General features: G+C 40.3%; 2 protein-coding genes across 3 annotated transcripts in view; one reads left to right on the top strand and one right to left on the bottom strand.

Moving 5' to 3' along the window:
- The window catches only part of LOC117420139 (protein FAM180A-like), a 51,740-nt gene extending 47,887 nt beyond the window's left edge, over positions 1–3,853 (top strand). For both annotated transcript variants that reach the window (XM_034033692.3, XM_034033691.3), the window contains exon 3: positions 510–3,853. In XM_034033692.3, coding sequence (XP_033889583.2) covers positions 510–830 — 321 coding nt within the window. In that variant the 3' untranslated portion in view covers positions 831–3,853. The remainder of the gene's footprint in view (positions 1–509) is intronic.
- A 9,656-nt stretch (positions 3,854–13,509) lies between these two features.
- The window catches only part of LOC117420031 (solute carrier family 23 member 1-like), a 37,278-nt gene continuing 30,351 nt past the window's right edge, over positions 13,510–20,436 (bottom strand). Inside the window, exons 8-12 of the mRNA XM_058986469.1 lie at positions 19,020–19,273; positions 18,226–18,390; positions 17,344–17,452; positions 16,193–16,288; positions 13,510–15,172 (exon numbers count right to left, since the gene is read on the bottom strand). Of these exons, the coding sequence (XP_058842452.1) occupies positions 14,922–15,172; positions 16,193–16,288; positions 17,344–17,452; positions 18,226–18,390; positions 19,020–19,273 (875 nt within the window). The 3' untranslated portion in view covers positions 13,510–14,921. The remainder of the gene's footprint in view (positions 15,173–16,192; positions 16,289–17,343; positions 17,453–18,225; positions 18,391–19,019; positions 19,274–20,436) is intronic.

The following is a 20,436-nucleotide window of genomic DNA, read 5'->3' as shown; positions in this document are numbered from 1 at the left end:
GCTTGCCTTGGCTTCCAGCAGTCTGTTACTGCTTTACCACCTTGGTAATTTCAGCCCAGCAGTATTTTCTGGGTCAAAGCATGTTACTGGCTGAACAAATGTCATTCAATAGGGTGAGTGGCTGATTGGTTATTGACAGGAAAGAAGCCAGTGAAGGGGTGGGGACAATTTTACCTTCCAGGTAAAGTCTCCCTCCAAATGCAAGGAAGTCTAAAAGCATGACTTTACCCTAGTGTAGGCCCAGATATAATGTTTTTCTTTTAAAACTGCACAGTTCAGTTTATAACGAATGTATGTGGATGGCAGAGATCATTTATTTTGTTAGCAACAATTGTTAGCATGGGCACAGGACAGGTACCTGTCTTTGCTGGTGTCCCCTGCCTGAATCATTTATTTCCTTTACAGAAATGAATAATGGTGTGTGCTTCCTCTAAAAAGGCTGTACTGTCTTTGTGGCTCTACCACCCTGGAACTCTTTCAGGTAATGAAGTTTTTGCTTTTGTTTTCAGATACTTTTGGCTGGCCTTGAGATGGATAAGACTCACAGTAAATTCTTAGTTAAAGACGAAGAGCTGTCTTCACTCAGAAAAACCAAGAAACTGGAGGTGATCTGTGAAGACGTGCTCCCCAAAAAGATCACAGATATTCGGCGTCTGACCTCTAACCTCTCACGACACAAGGGGGCGCTAAGCAAGGATGCGTTTGAGTGGACTGTTCTGACGATGGTTTATACAGCGTACCGGCTAGCACAGGCCAAAGGGCACCAGAAAGAGGTTTGGGCAGAGTCCTTTGTAAACCTCTACAAGGCCTTAAAAGATGACCTGTTATAAAGGGAAAAAATATGGCAAAGGACCCAGAGTGACTATCTTGAGATTCCACTGTTTACTGTTGAATGCCTATATAAATAAAACAAAGTATATTATAATTAGGGCTTGAACTTTTTGGTTTTTATTTTCCAAATCTCTGCCACCCTTTAAATGTTAATTAGACGTTGTTAAGCTGTCTCTGCATTCTAATATACACCCCATACTGGGTATTTTATGCTGAACAGAAAATCTGTCTGGACAACTCTGTTAAACGAGTGGAAATAACAAAACCACAACGATAAACTAGGCGACTGCAAGAATGAAATGTAATTAGGATCAGTGCTCAGCAATTAACGTCACGTGTGTTTGAAATAAAAATGAAGCGAAACAGCTTCAGGTTCAGTCAAGATATGAAAGTAAAATCAAGTGACAGTAGTAATTAACAGCTTTTTCTGAGTTTAATTAGGAAACACAATCAGCTCAAAATAAGTTTAAAGGGTCGTAATCAAAAATAAAACCCGAAAACTTCAAGCCCTAAGTATAATGTATTTGAATAATAACCCAAAGTTTATTGTATTTCAATTAATTGTAGATGTCATTTAAAAAGACAATACATGTACTTCATTAAAATAAATGCACTTTTTCTTCTCCTTTACTCAACATTGTAGTGCTTGTAGCTAACAAAATATTTTAATAAATCGTACCAGTTGTGCACTTCCATTAGCTACATAGGTCTCATACTGTGTGTGCAGTACTGAATGAAACACAAGTTATGTATCTTTACTTTAAGACATTATAACAGCTACTACCAACCCTTTCTTCCTGTGATTAACCAACCAGATTCTGTTATTGACTGACATGCTTTCAGGCAGACCCCAAAGCGCAAACGTAAAGAATTTCCTGAGAGTAAGCATGGAACCTGAGAACTTCTTTAACCAGATGTCGGCCCATATGCATAAAACTCACCGTCTCCTTTATCGTGCCAGTAATAGTGTTTAACATGACAGGATTTCATCGGGTGACGCATAAACGCCATTTACTGTCAAAAACTTCACTCATCGCGACGTTAGAATAACGTGCCCTTAGAGTCAAATTTTCTCATTAACATATTATTCGTCTGACTCATAAATCTTAATTGACTTACCGGCATCATAATTAACATGTGCCTCAGACCAGGCGGACAATGAGTATCATTTTCTAGGATCATTTATGTGTTTAGGAACATGTATTTAAGCCTATAGCAACAATAATAATAATAATAAAAACCTTTATGTTTTTTTTTTATAAATTTAGTCGTCGCCAATGATTTTTACCCCGGTTTTCTCCCCAATTTGGAATGCCCAATTATTTTTATCCCGATTCACCGCTGCAACCCCCCGGCGACTCTGGAAACGGAGGCTGAAACACGCGTCCTCCGAAACGTGCTCCTGTCAATATGTCATTTTTCACACTGCGTATCCACAGCGATGCTACCAGACCTATAGTGCCGGAGGACAACACAGATCTGAATGGCTCCACTGCAGACCCGCTGGTGCCCTATCAGCCACAGGGGTCGCTGGTGCGCGGTAAACCGCGGATTCGCCTGCCGACCTACGCCCTCCCTACCCGGGCGGCGCTCAACCAATTGTGTGCCGCCAATTGTGTTTGTATTATGTCTCAATCCTAAAAATCTAAGTGGTTCAAAACGATTGGCCATAGCTGCTGAAAAATACATTTTCGTGTCAAACGGGATTAGTTCAAGAAGTTATATTTTACAGAGATGCCAAGGGTTGACTGTCCCAAAAAAGTGAGACTTCCAGCCCCAAAGAGTGAGATTTCCAGGCCAAAGAGTAAGACTTTCCAGCTGGTGTGCACCCAGCAGTCCAGGTATTTAATCCTACCAGCACTTACTGGTTTATTTTAAAATGTACACTGCTTAATATTACATATGAAATACTTAATATAATAATATTTTCACATCCATGTTATTAATGATACAAATAACTATGACTACAAATAATAATAATAATAATAATAATAATAATAATAATAATAATAATAATAATAATTTATAAAAAATTGTCATATTAAATCTTTCCATTGGGAACTGGCAAAACAGTAAATAAAGCAGCCAGATGGCAACCCTAACAGCATACCGGATTCAAACTTACTATTCCCTGCCAAAATACAGTGGTTAAAATACCGATTCAATCAAACTACCCGAGTTAAAAAAACAGATTTTTGAGTGATGACAGAAGGGGAAATGTCCTGACGAAAATATCAATGAATACTGTTTACAAAAGAATGGCACTTAGAGAAGATAGTGACTTTTGACATGATTACTTGTACATTGTAGTGTCTACACAAACCGGAACCAAGTGTGAGAAATGTATACCGCTCAGATGTGTTAGAAATCACAAATGAACTCACCACTGAACGCATGTACATAGGCCTCCTTGTAATACTGTACACCCTTGGAAATATGCTTTTGTCCAAAGTTCTTAGATTTGGTTTTAATGTACGTTTCCACTGTTGAAAATGTTCATTCAGGCATGAAAGACAGATTGGTCAAGCACCTGACAGCAATTACAGCAAGTTGGGAATCTCGTTTCCATGTTTTTCCAGAACTGGTAAACGTTGTCGCATTTCATTTGCACTGACAATTTCGTAGTAAGCACGATATTCACACTGTTGTCTTCAAACAGTAGAATGGCCTCAAACACTTAGTTCTCAGCTATGCTGAGATACTTCGCTTGATTTGGGTCAAAGACCCGACAGGCATCGAAAAATGCAGGTGCAGGTTGACAAAATCGGACAGCAGTTTTACCTTTTCTTCCTGTTATTTAGTAACTAAGCGATAAATATAAAAACTGCAGGATTGTGGATCTTAATAATGATCAATAATGCCGCGACCACCATTGTTTATTTTGCACGCAACGACATACATGGCTACTGAAGTGTGCGTCTTCACATTAACATGCTGATCATTTCTTTTAGCTGCTTGCTTTTACACACACATAAAACACTGTTCTCATCCACAAATATTAAGATTATTGATTCACCATAACATTAAGTCCAAATAGTTAATTATATATATATATATATATATATATATATATATATATATATATATATATATATATATATATATATATATATATAATTAGTAAGACAGCAGGGATGGGGTTAATTTCCTCCCTGCAGGAAAACATGTGAAAATGCACTCCCAGGGCAATTGTTAATTGATTTATTGTTTAATTATCCCCTGCACCTGGGCGGCAATTGTAAATTAGAGCCAGGTGCAGGGTATAAAAGAAAAGCTGTCAGTTTGCTCAGGGCTGCTGAGGAGAAGGAGGCAGAAAGAGGTGCTCTGCTTCCTGGCAGTCGTGAGGTAAAAAGTGTCTTGTGTTAAACCTGGGTGGTTTTTTGTTTATTGTTTGGTGGGGAAACAGCCTAGCTGTCCCACTTGTAGTCAGGGTGTTCCTGTGTGTTAGATAGTGCTCGTAAAGGAGCTAGGTGTTTATATGGTTCATTAAAAATAGCGCAACTGCGCTTTAAACTCCATTTCTGTGTGTTGGGTCAGTTTTTAAAGGGGCAACGAACCCGAGTGAGTTGCAGCTCGGTTACATATGGTGGCAGCGGTAAGCGAGAGCCCCAATTGACCCACAGAAAATAAATGAAGAAATAAATATGGACATTGCAGAGCTGATAAGGGCTCTAGAGAAGTCCACGGCGGAGATGCGGGAGGCAACCCGCAAGCAGCACGAGAGCAACCAGCAGTGGAGGCAAGAGTTGGGGTTGCCCACACGGGAACTGGAGTTCCCTGTGTCACATCTGGAGCTGGTGCTTCAGAAGGTGGTGTGGCCGGTACCACAACAAGAGCCGCCGCCCGAGCCAGAGGGGGAGGAGCTGCCGCTGCCCGAGCCAGAGGGGAAGGAGGTGAAAAGCCCGCATCCACCACAGCCCCAACCACCACCCCTGCGGTCCAGTCCGGCGCCGCTGTGTGTGGTCCCGTGCCCCTTGCTCCTGGACACCCTGCCGGTTTGCCTGGACCTCCCTACACTAGACCTGGAGCCCAGGAGTCTGCAGAACCAGTCACAGTTCTCCGCCTGGTTCCCTGCTCAGCTACCCCCAAGCACCAAGACATCGCTGCGCTGCTCCCAGACGTCGCTTGAGCTCCCCCTGGTCACTACTTCGCTCCCCCTGGGTGATTGGACGTCGCTGCACCGGGCCCCAGCTGCAGACCTCTGCCCGTTGCTGCACCCTCCAGTGCCCCGGTTGTCGCTCCGGTCACCCCTGACAAACCGGTGGGGTCCCTTGTCGCAGGAGCGCGGTTCCTACCTGGCGGGGCCGGAACGTGGACCGGCCCACCCTCAAGTCCGCCCGTGGAAGAGGGCGAAAAAGGACATTGATGGACTCGAGGGTGGGTGGTTGTGTTTTAGGGGAGGAGGTGGCCTTGGAATGGCCGTCAGTGTTGCACACTTGGGGGGGGGGGGGATGTGTAAGACAGCAGGGAGGGGGTTAATTTCCTCCCTGCAGGAAAACATGTGAAAATGCACTCCCAGGGCAATTGTTAATTGATTTATTGTTTAATTATCCCCTGCACCTGGGCGGCAATTGTAAATTAGAGCCAGGTGCAGGGTATAAAAGAAAAGCTGTCAGTTTGCTCAGGGCTGCTGAGGAGAAGGAGGCAGAAAGAGGTGCTCTGCTTCCTGGCAGTCGTGAGGTAAAAAGTGTCTTGTGTTAAACCTGGGTGGTTTTTTGTTTATTGTTTGGTGGGGAAACCGCCTAGCTGTCCCACTTGTAGTCAGGGTGTTCCTGTGTGTTAGTTAGTGCTCGTAAAGGAGCTAGGTGTTTATTTTGTTTATTTTGTGTTTATATGGTTCATTAAAAATAGCGCAACTGCGCTTTAAACTCCATTTCTGTGTGTTGGGTCAGTTTTTAAAGGGGCAACGAACTCAAGTGAGTTGCAGCTCGGCTACAAATATATATATATATATATATATATATATATATATATATATATATATATATATATATATATATATATATATATATATGTGTGTATACCATAATATTGCTACTGTGCTGCATTGAAAAAAAAAAAAATAAGAAACATCTGCTACAAACTGTATATCACGGTAGCTCTTCCATTCCGAATGCATTAAATAAAAAAGTAAATCTCCACATTTTAGGCCTGCTTTTCATTCACATATGTGAACGCGCAAAGGCGCTTTAAACCGCATTTGCAAACTGAGGGAATACAGTAACAATTAAAAAACATAATTTTTTTACCATTTAACAATGAATTGCAGGCTATTTTAATGTACCATTTGACACTCAAAAGAAAGTTTTAAACAAATAACCGGAGCTTGCTGACGCTCCAGTCCTTCTCTACTTTCTCGTGCGCTGGAAAGGAAACACGTGCTAACATTAGAGGATCCTTTTTTTCTCAACCAAACCTCTAACCTCTCGCTCACGTACACTGCCCCTAACCTCACACTCGCGTACACTGCTCCTAACCTCTCACTCGCGTACACTGCCCCTAACCTCACACTCGCGTACACTGCCCCTAACCTCTCACTCGCGTACACTGCCCCTAACCTCTCACTCGTGTACACGGCTCCTAACCTCTCACTCACATACACTGCCCCAGCACCTCTGTTTGTGCAATTTATTATCATTTTTTTAAAACTGAATGCTCGAAATTTCGGACCACCTGTCTGTCTCCAGTCCTGTAGCCATAACGTGACGGTGTAAACAGACGGTGTATGCCATTGACGTCGTACGTAGGTGACATAGCTCATTTGCATACATCTGACAATTGGTTAGATACAATGGCCCTGAATATCAAAGCTTTTCCAACTGTCGTGGAGGGCTTTTGTGGCGGGGTTTTACTGTGTTCCGAGCAAAAATGGCCAGGAATTATGAAAACAGTCGCAAAACCCGAATTCCGACAGTATGAGGAATGTTATGCAAATCCAGTAGGTACCTAATTAACATACTCCCCGTGCAAACATCAAAAGGGTTTAGTATTTTCTATCTAAAATGGTTCCGCCTGTTTCAAGAAGTTCTAAGCAGGTGGGAACATACATAAAGTGCAACCAGGTTAATGAAACTAGAATTGAATTAATACATTATTATTATTATTAATAATAATAATAATAATAATAATAATAACAGAACCTACATTTCCACAATCACATTAAAATTAGCTCTAACTTTTTTCTTTTTCTTTGTCCTGATGTACTTTGTCCTGATGTTAGTGTTCTATTAAATGTATCTTCTCTTCTTTCTCCGTATCTCCTGAAACACACACCTGTTTTGCTTTTCTCCACCTTTACTACCTTTCAATCCCACCTGTCCATTGATTGAAATCCTGAAATGACGTAAAAACTGTCATTTGCATAATGAACATATAGGTTTATCATTTAAATACTGAATACTTATTCCCCCACCTTTATGTAAATTGCACCCATTCCACCTGTCGGAAAACAGCACAAAAGCTTTTCATTTTTTGATGGAAGCAACGTTCGGGATAAGAGTTGGGTTAAAACAGATGGAGACAGCGGGTTTCAGACTGTCAGAAGGCACTTGATATTCAGGGCCAATCTCTTGGTAACAATCCAGGACGGCAAATCATATCTTAACACATTACTGGCCGGTAAAATAACCAGGCAGTAGTTTTATAGTTGTTAAATACTGCCCAGTATTTTTATGGCTGGAAATTACCGCCATCTTTGGCCCATCATGTTTTAAAATGAAAATACATGAATTTTGCTAGAACTTCTATCAGAGCTGCACATTTGAGACCTATGTCAGATACAGTAAGTCAGAAGTTTAGATTTTGGGTTCTCTGCAACAACTGGAGTATTACAATTCTCTAAAAACAGAGTTGAGTGATTTAACTTTTTTTTTTTTTTTTTTAATTTAGTAGTCAGCAATTTATGTTTTTGTATTTTCTCCCAATTTAGAATATCCAATTATTATTTAAGCTCAGCTCACCGCTACCATCCCTGTGCTGACTCTGGAGCGGCAAAGACGAACAAAACGTTGTCCTCTGAAGCGTCAGCCGACCGCTTCCTTTCACACTGCAGACTCACCATGCAGCCACCTCGGAGCAACAGCGTCGGAGGACAATGCAGTTCTGGGCAGCTTCCAGGCAAGCCTGCAGGCACCCGGCCAGACTACAGGGGTCGCTGGTGCGCGGTGAGCCGAGGACACCCTGGGCAACCTAAACCCTCCCCCGCCCGGGTGGTGATCGACCAATTGTGCACCGCCCCCTGGGAACTCCCCTCCACAGTCGGCAATGGAATAGCCTGGACTCGAACCGGCGACGTCCAGGCTAAATGGCGCATCCTGCACTCCACACGGAGCGCCTTTACTGGATGCACCACTCGGGAGCCCTGCTTTAAACCCCAAATCATAGGCCAGAAATGTGAGATTCATATTTGATTCTGAGATTCATGTTTTGAGGCTCATATCTGTAATGTTACCGTAGTGTCTTTTTATCTTCTTGCTGTTAGGTCTCGTCTTTCATGGCCTGATTCTGAGAAGCTAATTCATGCTTTTGTCTCATCTACATTTGATTACTGCAATGCTCTTTTTGCTGGGTTACCAGACCATGTCTTTTCACGGTTACAGCTTGTTCAAAATGCAGTGGCGTGATGCTTCGTAAAAAAAAAAAATTTAAAAAAAAAAAAAAAAAATGACCACATATCTCCCATCTTATATTAGAGATGCCGAGTCACTTAGTATTTTTAAATCAAGATAAAAACTCACTTTTTTAGACTAGCATTTTGCACACATTTTTAAATGTGTTTCTTCTTCTCTTTTTTATCTAATATTGATGTTTTTATTGTTGTTTTGATTCATTTTACTATAACTTGTTCATGTTTTTTAATTGTTTTAATTAATTGTATTGTAACTGTAAACCAAGCGCAACCTATGTTAGAGTATGGGTGTTTATGCAAATTTCAGCCCGTGACACTCAAATTCCAATCGCGACTCTCAGAAAAACAAGCCCTATCCCGCTTATTATAAGCGGACTTGGCAACTCTAACTGTGGCGTTTAGCCTTCTTAGCCTGGACACCTTCCTCAGATCAAACATTTATTCATTTTTTGGTCTTTTCTTCGGACCAAGTGAGTCCTCGCTCGGTAACCTTGTTGTATCACACGGAAATGTGTTTTAGTTAGTTTAATATTAAATACAAACAGCTGGTGTTAACAAACGGTAAAGTGTACTATAGAGCTAGGTATATTTTTTTTTAAATTAAAAAGCAAAAGAGAATTATACGCTGACTGCACATTTTTTACATTGAAGCGCAGGGTTTTCTTGACACTATAAGTAACCCTTACGTACACCTTTGTAAAATTGTTTTGCAAAGGTATTATTATTATTATTATTATTAGAGATATTCCTGGTGTGAATTCTGGTCATGTGTTGATATTAGTTTAAAAATTGTTAATTATATTACAATATTTTAGTTCTGCTATATATTTTCTAGAATCTTTTCAAACTACTCTATATAACTACCAAGATTAATTGTTGGATTGTTTTAACTTGACCAAAAATAAATAAATAACGTTTATAGCTACAGATGAAATTTTGGTATAGGTAGCAAAATTTGACGCTTATACATGTCATATTTTGCTACCGGTGTGTGGTTATTTTGACGAAGTAACAAAAATTGATGTTACACCAGTAACTTTTTATTTTTTAATTAGGATTTTAGTGCAAATTTGTGTATTTGTGTAAGTTTGGTATTTAAGTTAGGTCCTAAACTTTATTAGCGAAATATACAGTACTGTGCAAAAGTTTTAGGCAGGTGTGAAAAAATGCTGTAAATAAAGAATGCTTTCAAAAATAGACATGTTAATAGATTATATTTATCAATTAACTAAATGCAAAGTGAGTGAACAGAAGAAAAATCTAAATCAAATCCATATTTGGTGTGACCACCCTTTGCCTTCAAAACACCATCAATTCTTCTTGGTACACTTGCACAAAGTCAGGGATTTTGTAGGCATATAGTCAGGTGTATGATTAAACAATTATACCAAACAGGTGCTAATGATCATCAATTCAATATGTAGGTTGAAACACAATCATTAACTGAAACAGAAACAGCTGTGTAGGAGGAATAAAACTGGGTGAGGAACAGCCAAACTCAGCTAACAAGGTGAGGTTGCTGAAGACAGTTTACTGTCAAAAGTCATACACCATGGCAAGACTGAGCACAGCAACAAGACACAAGGTAGTTATACTGCATCAGCAAGGTCTCTCCCAGGCAGAAATTTCAAGGCAGACAGGGGTTTCCAGATGTGTTGTCCAAGCTCTTTTGAAGAAGCACAAAGAAACGGGCAATGTTGAGGACCGTAGACGCAGTGGTCGGCCAAGGAAACTTACTGCAGCAGATGAAAGACACATCATGCTTACTTCCCTTTGCAATCGGAAGATGTCCAGCAGTGCCATCAGCTCAGAATTGGCAGAAAACAGTGGGACCCTGGTACACCCATCTACTGTCCGGAGAAGTCTGGTCAGAAGTGGCCTTCATGGAAGACTTGCGGCCAAAAAGCCATACCTCCGACGTGGAAACAAGGCCAAGCGACTCAACTATGCACGAAAACACAGGAACTGGGGTGCAGAAAAATGGCAGCAGGTGCTCTGGACTGATGAGTCAAAATTTGAAATGTTTGGCTGTAGCAGAAGGCAGTTTGTTCGCCGAAGGGCTGGAGAGCGGTACACGAATTAGTGTCTGCAGGCAACAGTGAAGCATGGTGGAGGTTCCTTGCAAGTTTGGGGCTGCATTTCTGCAAATGGAGTTGGGGATTTGGTCAGGATTAATGGTCTCCTCAATGCTGAGAAGTACAGGCAGATACTTATCCGTCATGCAATACCATCAGGGAGGCATCTGATTGGCCCCAAATTTATTCTGCAGCATGACAACGACCCCAAACATACAGCGAAAGTCATTAAGAACTATCTTCAGTGTAAAGAAGAACAAGGAGTCCTGGAAGTGATGGTATGGCCCCCACAGAGCCCTGATCTCAACATCATCGAGTCTGTCTGGGATTACATGAAGAGAGAGAAGCAACTGAGGCTGCCTAAATCCACAGAAGAACTGTGTTTAGTTCTCCAAGATGTTTGGGCCAACCTACCTGCCGAGTTCCTTTAAAAACTGTGTGCAAGTGTACCTAGAAGAATTAATGCTGTTTTGAAGGCAAAGGGTGATCACACCAAATATTGATTTGATGTAGATTTTTCTTCTGTTCACTCACTTTGCATTTTGTTAATTGATAAATATAAACTATTAACATGTCTATTTTTGAAAGCATTCTTACTTTACAGCATTTTTTCAGACCTGCCTAAAACTTTTGCACAGTACTGTATGTGTATATATTTTTTAAGTCTTAGTAATTAAAAATATGTAGTAGTCTATGTGTTAATGCTGATTGTTCCGTAACTTGTTCACAGTGTGTGTTCATAAAAGTTTATTCAAAGCCACCTATCCTGTTGTTACTGTGATATGCTGAAATAAAGTTGTTGAAAGTAATGAGACTGCATCCAGTTGTTTGATTTCAACTCGTCATTCAAACCGGAGACTAGCTGCTATTGTGGTTACTGTATTGCCACTGCCAGCAAACACTATTATAGATTTTTTTTTAATTTTTTTATTTGTTATACTAAATTTAAATAGATAGATTACACGTATAGGACAGATCTAGATTGACAAACAACGTTCAGAGCAGAGTTGTAATGACTCGAGTCAGTCTCCAGCAATTTCCGGTGACTCGTCTCACGTCCCTGCAAGAAAAGTCTCACAATCTTTAGAACTTCACAAGCCTTAACATATTCTTAATTGAAGAGATACTGCATAGAATTGGACATTCTAGAACAATTAACTTTTCTAGCCCAACCACGCCTGTGCCCATACTGTTTGTATTGAACAAATGGAATTCAAATGCCCATAACTAATTCAAACATTCCCATTACATCATCCTTTATTCAATAAAAAACTGAAATAAATGAAGTGATTAGGGCTAGGAAGCAGCAGCAGCAACTTTTAGACAAGTGTTTTCTGGGAAATAGCTACATATTCCAAGAAAGCAATAAAACACTCCAGGGCGTTCAGATATGGTCCAATATCCACACGAAACGATTTCAGTTTATCTTCTTGTTTATCTAGTTTGGCATTTCTCAGTGCTGGCAGGATGCAGGCTGCTTATTTCTCTCCCTGTCTACTCCATAGTTCTTGCAACCTCGACGGCTGCAGGTACTCTAGATTTACTTTGCATGATGTATGGAAGGCCAGCTGGGTAAAAAACATGTTGTGTAGTACTGTGGCAAAGTGCCCACCCCTTGTGTATATCTATCTATTTTGTCTTTCTTTAGTGCATTTAATCCTGTACTTCAGAATACTGTAATCTGCCAAGTGTTTAACCTGTAGTACTTTGTATTTAATCACATCCTGATGTAACTATCACTATTATCTGCTGTATTATTGAATTGTGGTTTGTCACACTTGTACTTTGCTTGAACAAAAGTTATTGTATTTCTTGCTCTTATTGTATTACTTGTATTGTAACACTTGAAATGTATTTGCTTACGATTGTAAGTCGCCCTGGATAAGGGCGTCTGCTAAGAAATAAATAATAATAATAATAATAATAATAATAATAATAATAATTTGATTAATCTGCCAATTGGAATTTTCTGTTTAGGGCCCGATAACATTCTAATTTGTTTTGTGATATAATTTTTCCAATTTTCGATGCATTTAATTTTTTAGATTTGTGTCAATTTGTTTCCAGGTTGTTGTTGTATTGTGTACAGTGTCCCTATTCTCATTATAGTGTGGTAATGCCAGTACTAGCTGGCCCAGGGGGGTCTGTCTCTGGGAAGAGCTTGTTACTCATCAGGTAGCTCTGTGTGTCGGCCTGATTCAGACGGGCCCAGAATTTTGCTGCTCTCTTCTGGATGGGGATTATTAAGGGGGAAACCCCCAGTTCAGCTCGGCACGCATTATTTGGGGCGTTTCTGTAGACTTGCAATATATTTTTGCAGAATTCCATGTTGAGTGTCTCAGTTGGGCACTTTTACAAGTTTTTAGGGTTGTTGTTGAGGATTGGCCCCTAGATTTAACTACCATACAGTAGAATTGGTTGAATTATATTATTAAAGATTTTGAATACAATCTTTATTGGGGCTCTGATTTTAAAGAAATGGCTCTTTGTAGCATAGAATGCCCTGTGTGCTTTTTCTTTCAGTTCTTTTATAGCCAGGCTAAATGTGTTTGATGCACTAATTGTGAGACCCAGGTATGTGTAGCTAGAGCAGTGCTCCAGGGTGGTATCCCCCATGGTAAAGTGGTACCTGTTTCCGAGATCTGGATTTCTTTTGGAAGATCATAATTTTGGTATTTTTCAAATTTACTGTCAGGGCCCAGGCCTGACAGTACTGCTCTAGCAGTGCCAGGCTCTGGTGTAGCCCCTGTTCAGTGGGCGACAGCAGGACCAGGTCATCCGCATAGAGCAGGAATTTTATTTCAGTGTCATGTAGAGTGAGGCCAGGGGGCTGTAGACTGTTCCAGCACTATAGCCAACCCATTGATGTATATATACATTTGTACACTGCAGTTATACCTCATGTCAATCCTATAAATAGAGAGTCTTAGGAGAACGGGATGTTTGAAAACAATATATTTTGTTGGCAGAAAGACACAGACATTAATCCACTGGATACTTTTTAGAAGAAAGCTTGATGAAATGCTTCTTTGCTACAGTGTCTGGCTGGAATACCAATTTAAAGTTGTGAGCTCTCTCTTGAGCATGGTAAGTGATTCTTTGTTAACCCTAAGTACACAATGCATGGGTCATATCTGTTCAGTGTTATTTTAGGTAGTACCTTACTGCCCCCTAGAGGGAACTCTGTGCAAGCAGTTTGACTTCAATAGCAGCAGTACCAGTAGCAGCCTTCCAATGCTGCAGAAACAATGCTGATAAAGAAATGTGGCTTAGTATCTTAGAACTGGGAGAAAATGTGTACACAGCGACGGCGGACTGGGTGAAAGCGTGGCATAGTTATTTACAAAGTAGGTCAATACAAGCTGCACTAAAATAAAGGTTGTTTCTGCTCTATCGTTACTTTAACTCCTGCCACAGCTGTAAATCCAAAATTACCAGGATGATAAAAATGTTGTACAGAATAGTACAGAATAAAAATTAGAATTGAATTGTTTAATCACAATTTGATGAGCCATTCTCAACACATATGCAGAAATAAAAGAGTGATATACAGATGGATGACGATGTACCAATCCTTTATCCCCAATAAATAAGGTTTATTTAGAGATAGTCAGATATTGTAGGTTCCTTAAATCAAAGGCACTTACTTGAAGTCTGAAAATTACAGAGCTGGCAGACACAGAACTGTAGTGGACACCTGAGCTACCTGACCCTGAGAAATACATTACTGCTGGTCAGGGTTTAGTGGAGTTTGAACATGGATAAGGGTTCTTGATTTAGAAAACTGAAACTCATTCCTGAGGGTAGCTATTCACTGGATAAACTGAAATCTACAGTCAACCTGTTTAGTGCAGATGCTGTATCATGATTTTCAAAGATTACACTCCCAGGTATACGAAATGGCTGGGAACAGAGTCATTTCTCATTGTCCAGTATGATTAATAAACCTCTTCACTGTAGTGGTAAATAATCATGTATTTATGTTACATAATTTCATTTTTCTAGAAACTGAAATGTGGTACTAATTTGTCACATATTTTTGGAATATAAGGTTATTTTTTTCTCTGTAAGATTCAATTGAAGTTATTAAAAGTTTGAAAAGGGGATCTGTTTCAGTAAATGCAAAATATTTGAATCCGTTCCAGATATTGCAATTTTATAATTTTCAAGTGGGTGTGCCAAAGTTCTGCAAGTTGGAATTTAATAAAACAAGTTAATAATACTGGACAATTAATCATTATTGCATATACACCAAGGATGGCCCACTTTTCTGAAATAGTTGAGAGATACTGATCTGTCAAACAAATCCAGCATCCTGCCTAGTTAGCCTCTAAATACTTTATTCATAAATACATGCTAATGGTTTTCATGTTAAGGGGATACAGCGTCTATAGCCGAGTATCTCTGTTTGGTAGTGCCTGGCCAGTCTTCTCCATGATTGTGTCCTCGTTGTTTCCTACATTGTCACTGCCGGTCCCAGCTGGTTTGGGACAGAAGGGTATATACCGAACCCAGGATGCAGTGCAGATGCGTGACCCGATCCCGAAGGGCAGGTTGTACATCTCTTCGCTCTCCAGAGTCTCGCCAGACTGCTGGTGCGCTTCCTTCCAGATGACGATGCCACGCTCCTTCCTTGACCCTGAAACCAAGTGCAGAGACAGCTTTCAGAAACATACTGTCACAGGTACCTCCGGTCGTCTGGGTCCATCAATGGGATTCAGCTTCAGGATCAGTCCGAGGCCAAGGAAGACACAGACGTGTGTTGTTCCAGTGAAATAAGCTTACTCACATTATTGTAGTTCCCAATAAAAGACAGCATGTTACACATAACTTTGGTTCCCAGTTTCTAACTTTTATTCGGGAATGTTCACCAGGAGAAAGATCATTTTTCTTCTAAACATCGCAGTGTATCCAGTTCATGCTCCCTCCTGCAACAAAGTATGGTGCTCAGATTGAAATGAGTGGCGTGTTGTTGGAACAGAAAACCTGCAGTGTTGCGGGAGGGAGTCTGATCTGGATATACTGCAATGCTAGAAGACATTTTATTTTCCTCCTGGTGACGGTCCTGAGTATATTGCCCATTTGATTTAAGCACAAGACAGCTTCCACCACATCACCATCCAACACACACAAATGACAGCTAGGGAATACTGTCAGTATTTTTTGCATTCTGGAAAATGTATCTCTCATCTGATGTGCGATTAATAGTTTCTGAAGAGTCAACAGTATGTTTAAAAATATAATACAGCAGTATAGACAACACAGGACACAGCAAAGGTAACATAATGCAATTCTTGTAAACTTTGCAGGGTGTTCTGTAATACTTTAATAAAACAAAATGTTCACTTAACGCACTAAACACTAAGCAGAATTTCAACAGGAATAAAAGGGTAGTTAATTTAATTTGGAAATGACTGGCGTGTTTACAGTGTCTTGAAGTTGACTCTGTAAGTTTTCTTTACTAACAGCTTCAAACAAATTGCCATTACAAAATCAAATTCACCTTTACCATAATGTGTGCGTGTTTCATATAGGAACGTGAGATCCAAGAAACGATAGCAATAGATATTAGGTAAGAATTACTGGAATTAACTGGATCATCCATTGAAAGGCTTGTCCTTTTGAATGCTTTTAAAATGCAATAAGACTGCCTGCTCACCTGGAATAGTGTTATCCAGGACGAAGCCAAAGAAGCCACCCACAAACATACTAGTCGTCAACAGAACCCGAAGCACCTGATCCAGCTCCGTCACACCTGCACGGTGACAGAGGAATGCATTGGAAACCAGGGAAACAAAATGGAACTTTTCAGATAATACATCTAAGATTTGGGCCAGCGATGGCCTGGTGGTTACTTTTCATGAGGAAGATCTGAGAACTAAAATCTGAGAACTCAATTATATTACTTGTTTTTTGTTAGAGATTTGCAATAGTGTTTAGATCTGTAACATAACTTTAATAATTTTACTATCAGCAGGTCTCTACATGGTGACTAAAACAGTCCCAAAACTTGAGTTGAATTTGTAAAACACCAGTGTGGCAAACTTGAAATCTTGAGGTTAATTTTACTCTGCTGGTTATAATCATCAGATACCTTTGGAGTTCACAGTCTTTTTATCAGTGCCTGCAAAATCAAAGTACAGAACTTAAGAAAACAAAAACAATGTGTGCACGCTGTCTGACATCAGCGTCGCACTCCACACTTCAGAAAGATCCTCGGAGAAAGGACAAGGTGCGAGAAACCAAGGCGCCTCCAGTTACACCTCACAAGCTGAAGCAACAACTTTCAACATTTCCAGGATTAATGATCATTTTATAAAATGAAGGTGCTGTTTTAAATCATTTCAATGCTTCACATAATTTTAAATGACGTTTCATTCTTCAGAAGTATGAAGGGGCAATATTAAAATGTAGTCAGTTGTAACTTAATCGACATATGTTAATAAATACATTTATTTAAAAAAAAATATGGCATTGTATTTGGCTGGTTAGGTTTATGGTTGGCTAATGTAGAGCCTTTAATGAATGTGAGCTTGATACTAGTGCAGTATTGGGTGTCACTACTGCAGAAATCAATTTCTGTGGGTAAAATGAAGAACTTCATCATTCTTCATTGGCAGTAAATGGATATGATTTGGGGCACCACTGCCTGTGTGGGACGGCTTGCTTAATACAAGTCTGCCTTATTTTGAAGATGGGGTGATTATCCATTCAGAGATAACAAAATACATAGTCAACAAAGGGTGTGATTGGGATTAAACAGGCAATAGAGGTACATTGAAAACAACTGACATGCCCACCACCCCCTACCTGTCACAATGGCTCCAGGGTGCTTAAATACCCAGCTGGGAATAGCCAGCCCAGTGAACATGGAGAATCCAAATACAAAGATATTCCGGGATGAGTTCATATCGGTATACTGAATGAAAAGTAAATACAAATATGTTACTTGTCAAACAAACCTTGTAAAAAGATTCTAAAGATTAAGAAATGAAACAATATCTGCAATATATTTAAGGACTAATAACAGTCACTGTTTGCCCTGACCATGGTGTAACAGGGTGGAGGTTGGGCGAGAACCAACCATCCCACTTTCCGCATGCGAGCATCTTAATCACAATGCAAAAGAGCTGGGCTCGTCTGCATAAGTGGCTTTAGAGCTTTTAACCTCATCTCATCTCACCGACAGGAGACAGGACAGAATCTGTCACTGCCCGCTACAATGGCGTAGACTCTACAAGGTGCTGGAATATGTCTGGAGGGATGTTCATCTTTTCAGTAATATTTCACACAACTGCTGTTAGTAAGAGGATCGTAAGGCGCTGTTCGAGTTCATCCCAACATGCTTAACTGGATTAAGATCCAGGGATTGTGGTGGCCATGGAAGATGCCTGATGTCACTGTCATGCTCCTCAAGCCATTTTCACACAATTCTGTTATGTGGATGCATGCATGGTCTTCGAAGTAGCCTTCAAGGTACAGGAGCAGCATTGTTGGGTAAACTACAGCATTTATTTGGCCTTCCAGGGTAATCAAGGGACCCTGGGTATACCAGAAGAATATTCCTAACAGTGGGGCAATGCCAAACCCAATTGGGTAGACATGTCCCTAACAAAGGCACTGTACAGTACAGCTAGATAAATAGATAGTTAGATAAGTAGATAGATGGATATATAGATTGATATGCTATACCTGTAGGTTTGAAATTCCAGCAGCAGTGATCACTCCAAACATCACAAAGAACATACCCCCTATGATAGGTGTTGGGATTGTAGTGAAAATAGCTGCAATTTTCCCAAACATTCCCATAAAAATCATCAGGAAGCCACTGGTCACAATCACCATCCGACTGCCCACCTGAAGGAAGAGGAGTGAGGTGCAGATTATTCACATATCCAATGTTGAGAAGCCATAACACAGCCAAAATGGGTGCCATAGGAAACTAGGAAGTTATTGTTTTAACTTTGTGCTTCAGTTGTTCTGGAGGAATATTTGACCATTCCTCAATGGGAGTGAAACAAGACTATGATCAGACCTTAGTGGCACCCAACTGCCCTCTTTTAATTCACATTTATAAAATTGGACCAGTGTAATTTTGCCATTCATTGTTGATATTCAGTTTCCAGAGGCGTGGTAAATATGAGTTTCAAATTAAGGGCTTATTGAATGTTCACATGGGATTTTGACGTGTGTCCTACTACAGTTCCTATATAGCGTTCAATTCTGGTCCCTATATTACCAAAAGGACTTGGAGAGAGTCCCATGATGAGCACCATTGTTTAAAGGAATTAGCTATGAAGGTAGGTTTAGGGAACTCAATTTATTTAGCCTTGAACAAAGAAGAATTAGGTGGGACTTGACTGAAGTCTTTAAAATCTTTAAAAAGTGGAATGGAACAGCTCCATAGAACAGGCGTTACTGTACTGTTTGCTTGAATCCATCACCAAGTAAAGCCACCTTAAATTAGCAGTGCCCTCATCCCCTACCTTGGTGATGCCCAGCACCCCCACGTTTTCACTGTAGGAGGTGGTCCCATTGCCTGTGCCCCATGCTCCTGCCATGAGACAGCCAATTCCTTCGATGCCCACTCCCCGGTTGATTGCATGTTTGGGTGGGGGAGGAGCACCCGAGAGACGAGCACAGGCATGGTAGTCACCGACAGACTCTATCATGGAGGAAATCACCCCTGCCAGAATCCCAAACACCCCCGCAGGGCTGACTGTTGGCATACCCCACTGACCTGGAGAAAAAGAAAGGGGGGACGCATTGAAACAGGGACTGTGGACAGCAGTACTAGACATTAGTGATACCCCGGTGTCACAGGGATGGCTGTAGGGGTGATGTCAGACCAGGAAATGAAACAATAACAAAAGGTATACAGGGCTAAACTGCCGCAGCAGTACTTTTAGTTAAAGAATAAATCCAAAACACTTTCACAAAACAATTAAAAGAAATGGGCACATTGGCCATTCTTTGAGAATTTGCTCTCGCTATGGTTCTCCTACTCTACCACCACCATGAGCCCGGAGTGGGTCTTTTATATCTGTGGCTGGAGTCCTTAACTACCCATTCGCCAGTCTCAAATAATAAATAATAATGTCAGATGGCTTTTGTGACATATACTACTACTATTACTACTACTACTACTACATAATAATAATAATAATAATAATAATAATAATAATAATAATAATAATAATAATAATAATAATAATAATACATAAAATATACACAAGGGGTGGGCACCCCTCACACCCGGTTACACAAATATTGGGTTAGATTATCTAATAACATAGGGTAGTTTAAGCCAAGATTAGTGCTGGATCTGTGAAATCAATTGTATTGCACCCTTATGTTATATTATGACTACTTAACTCAACTTATCTGAGATTTACTTACAATGCTTTACTACACTTGTTTTCACTATGTGATATCACAATAAATGACTTGTTTAATAATTTGAGATATGTAATCACTGGTATTTCACAGGTGTACAAGTATTCATTCTAATAAATGCCAAGAAAGACATAGGGCCAGAGTTTGCAAATTTATGTAGCTATGCTTGCATTGTGAATATCTTGCATATATTCTCAAGTTTGTGAAATTCAAGAGTTGCAGGGAATCGCACGAGGCTGCGGAACTGAATACATTTAAATGAATCTAAACAGGAAATTAATTACAGCTCTGAAAACAACAAACTGATGCAGGTGTATTTGTGTAAAGGGTGAGACGATGGCACAGAGTGTTCAAAAGCCTATGGGAGGCTGTGTGGTCCAGTGGTTAAAGAAAAGGGCTTGTAACCAGGAGGTCCCCAGTTCAAATCCCACCTCAACCACTGACTCATTGTGTGACCCTGAGCAAGTCACTTAACCTCCTTGTACTCTGTCTTTCGGGTGAGACGTA

This window comes from Acipenser ruthenus, chromosome 14 (assembly GCF_902713425.1).
Source record: "Acipenser ruthenus chromosome 14, fAciRut3.2 maternal haplotype, whole genome shotgun sequence".
NCBI classification, from domain to species: domain Eukaryota; kingdom Metazoa; phylum Chordata; class Actinopteri; order Acipenseriformes; family Acipenseridae; genus Acipenser; species Acipenser ruthenus.
Note: the sequence above shows the minus strand (reverse complement) of the source record. Positions and strands in the feature narration are given on the sequence as shown.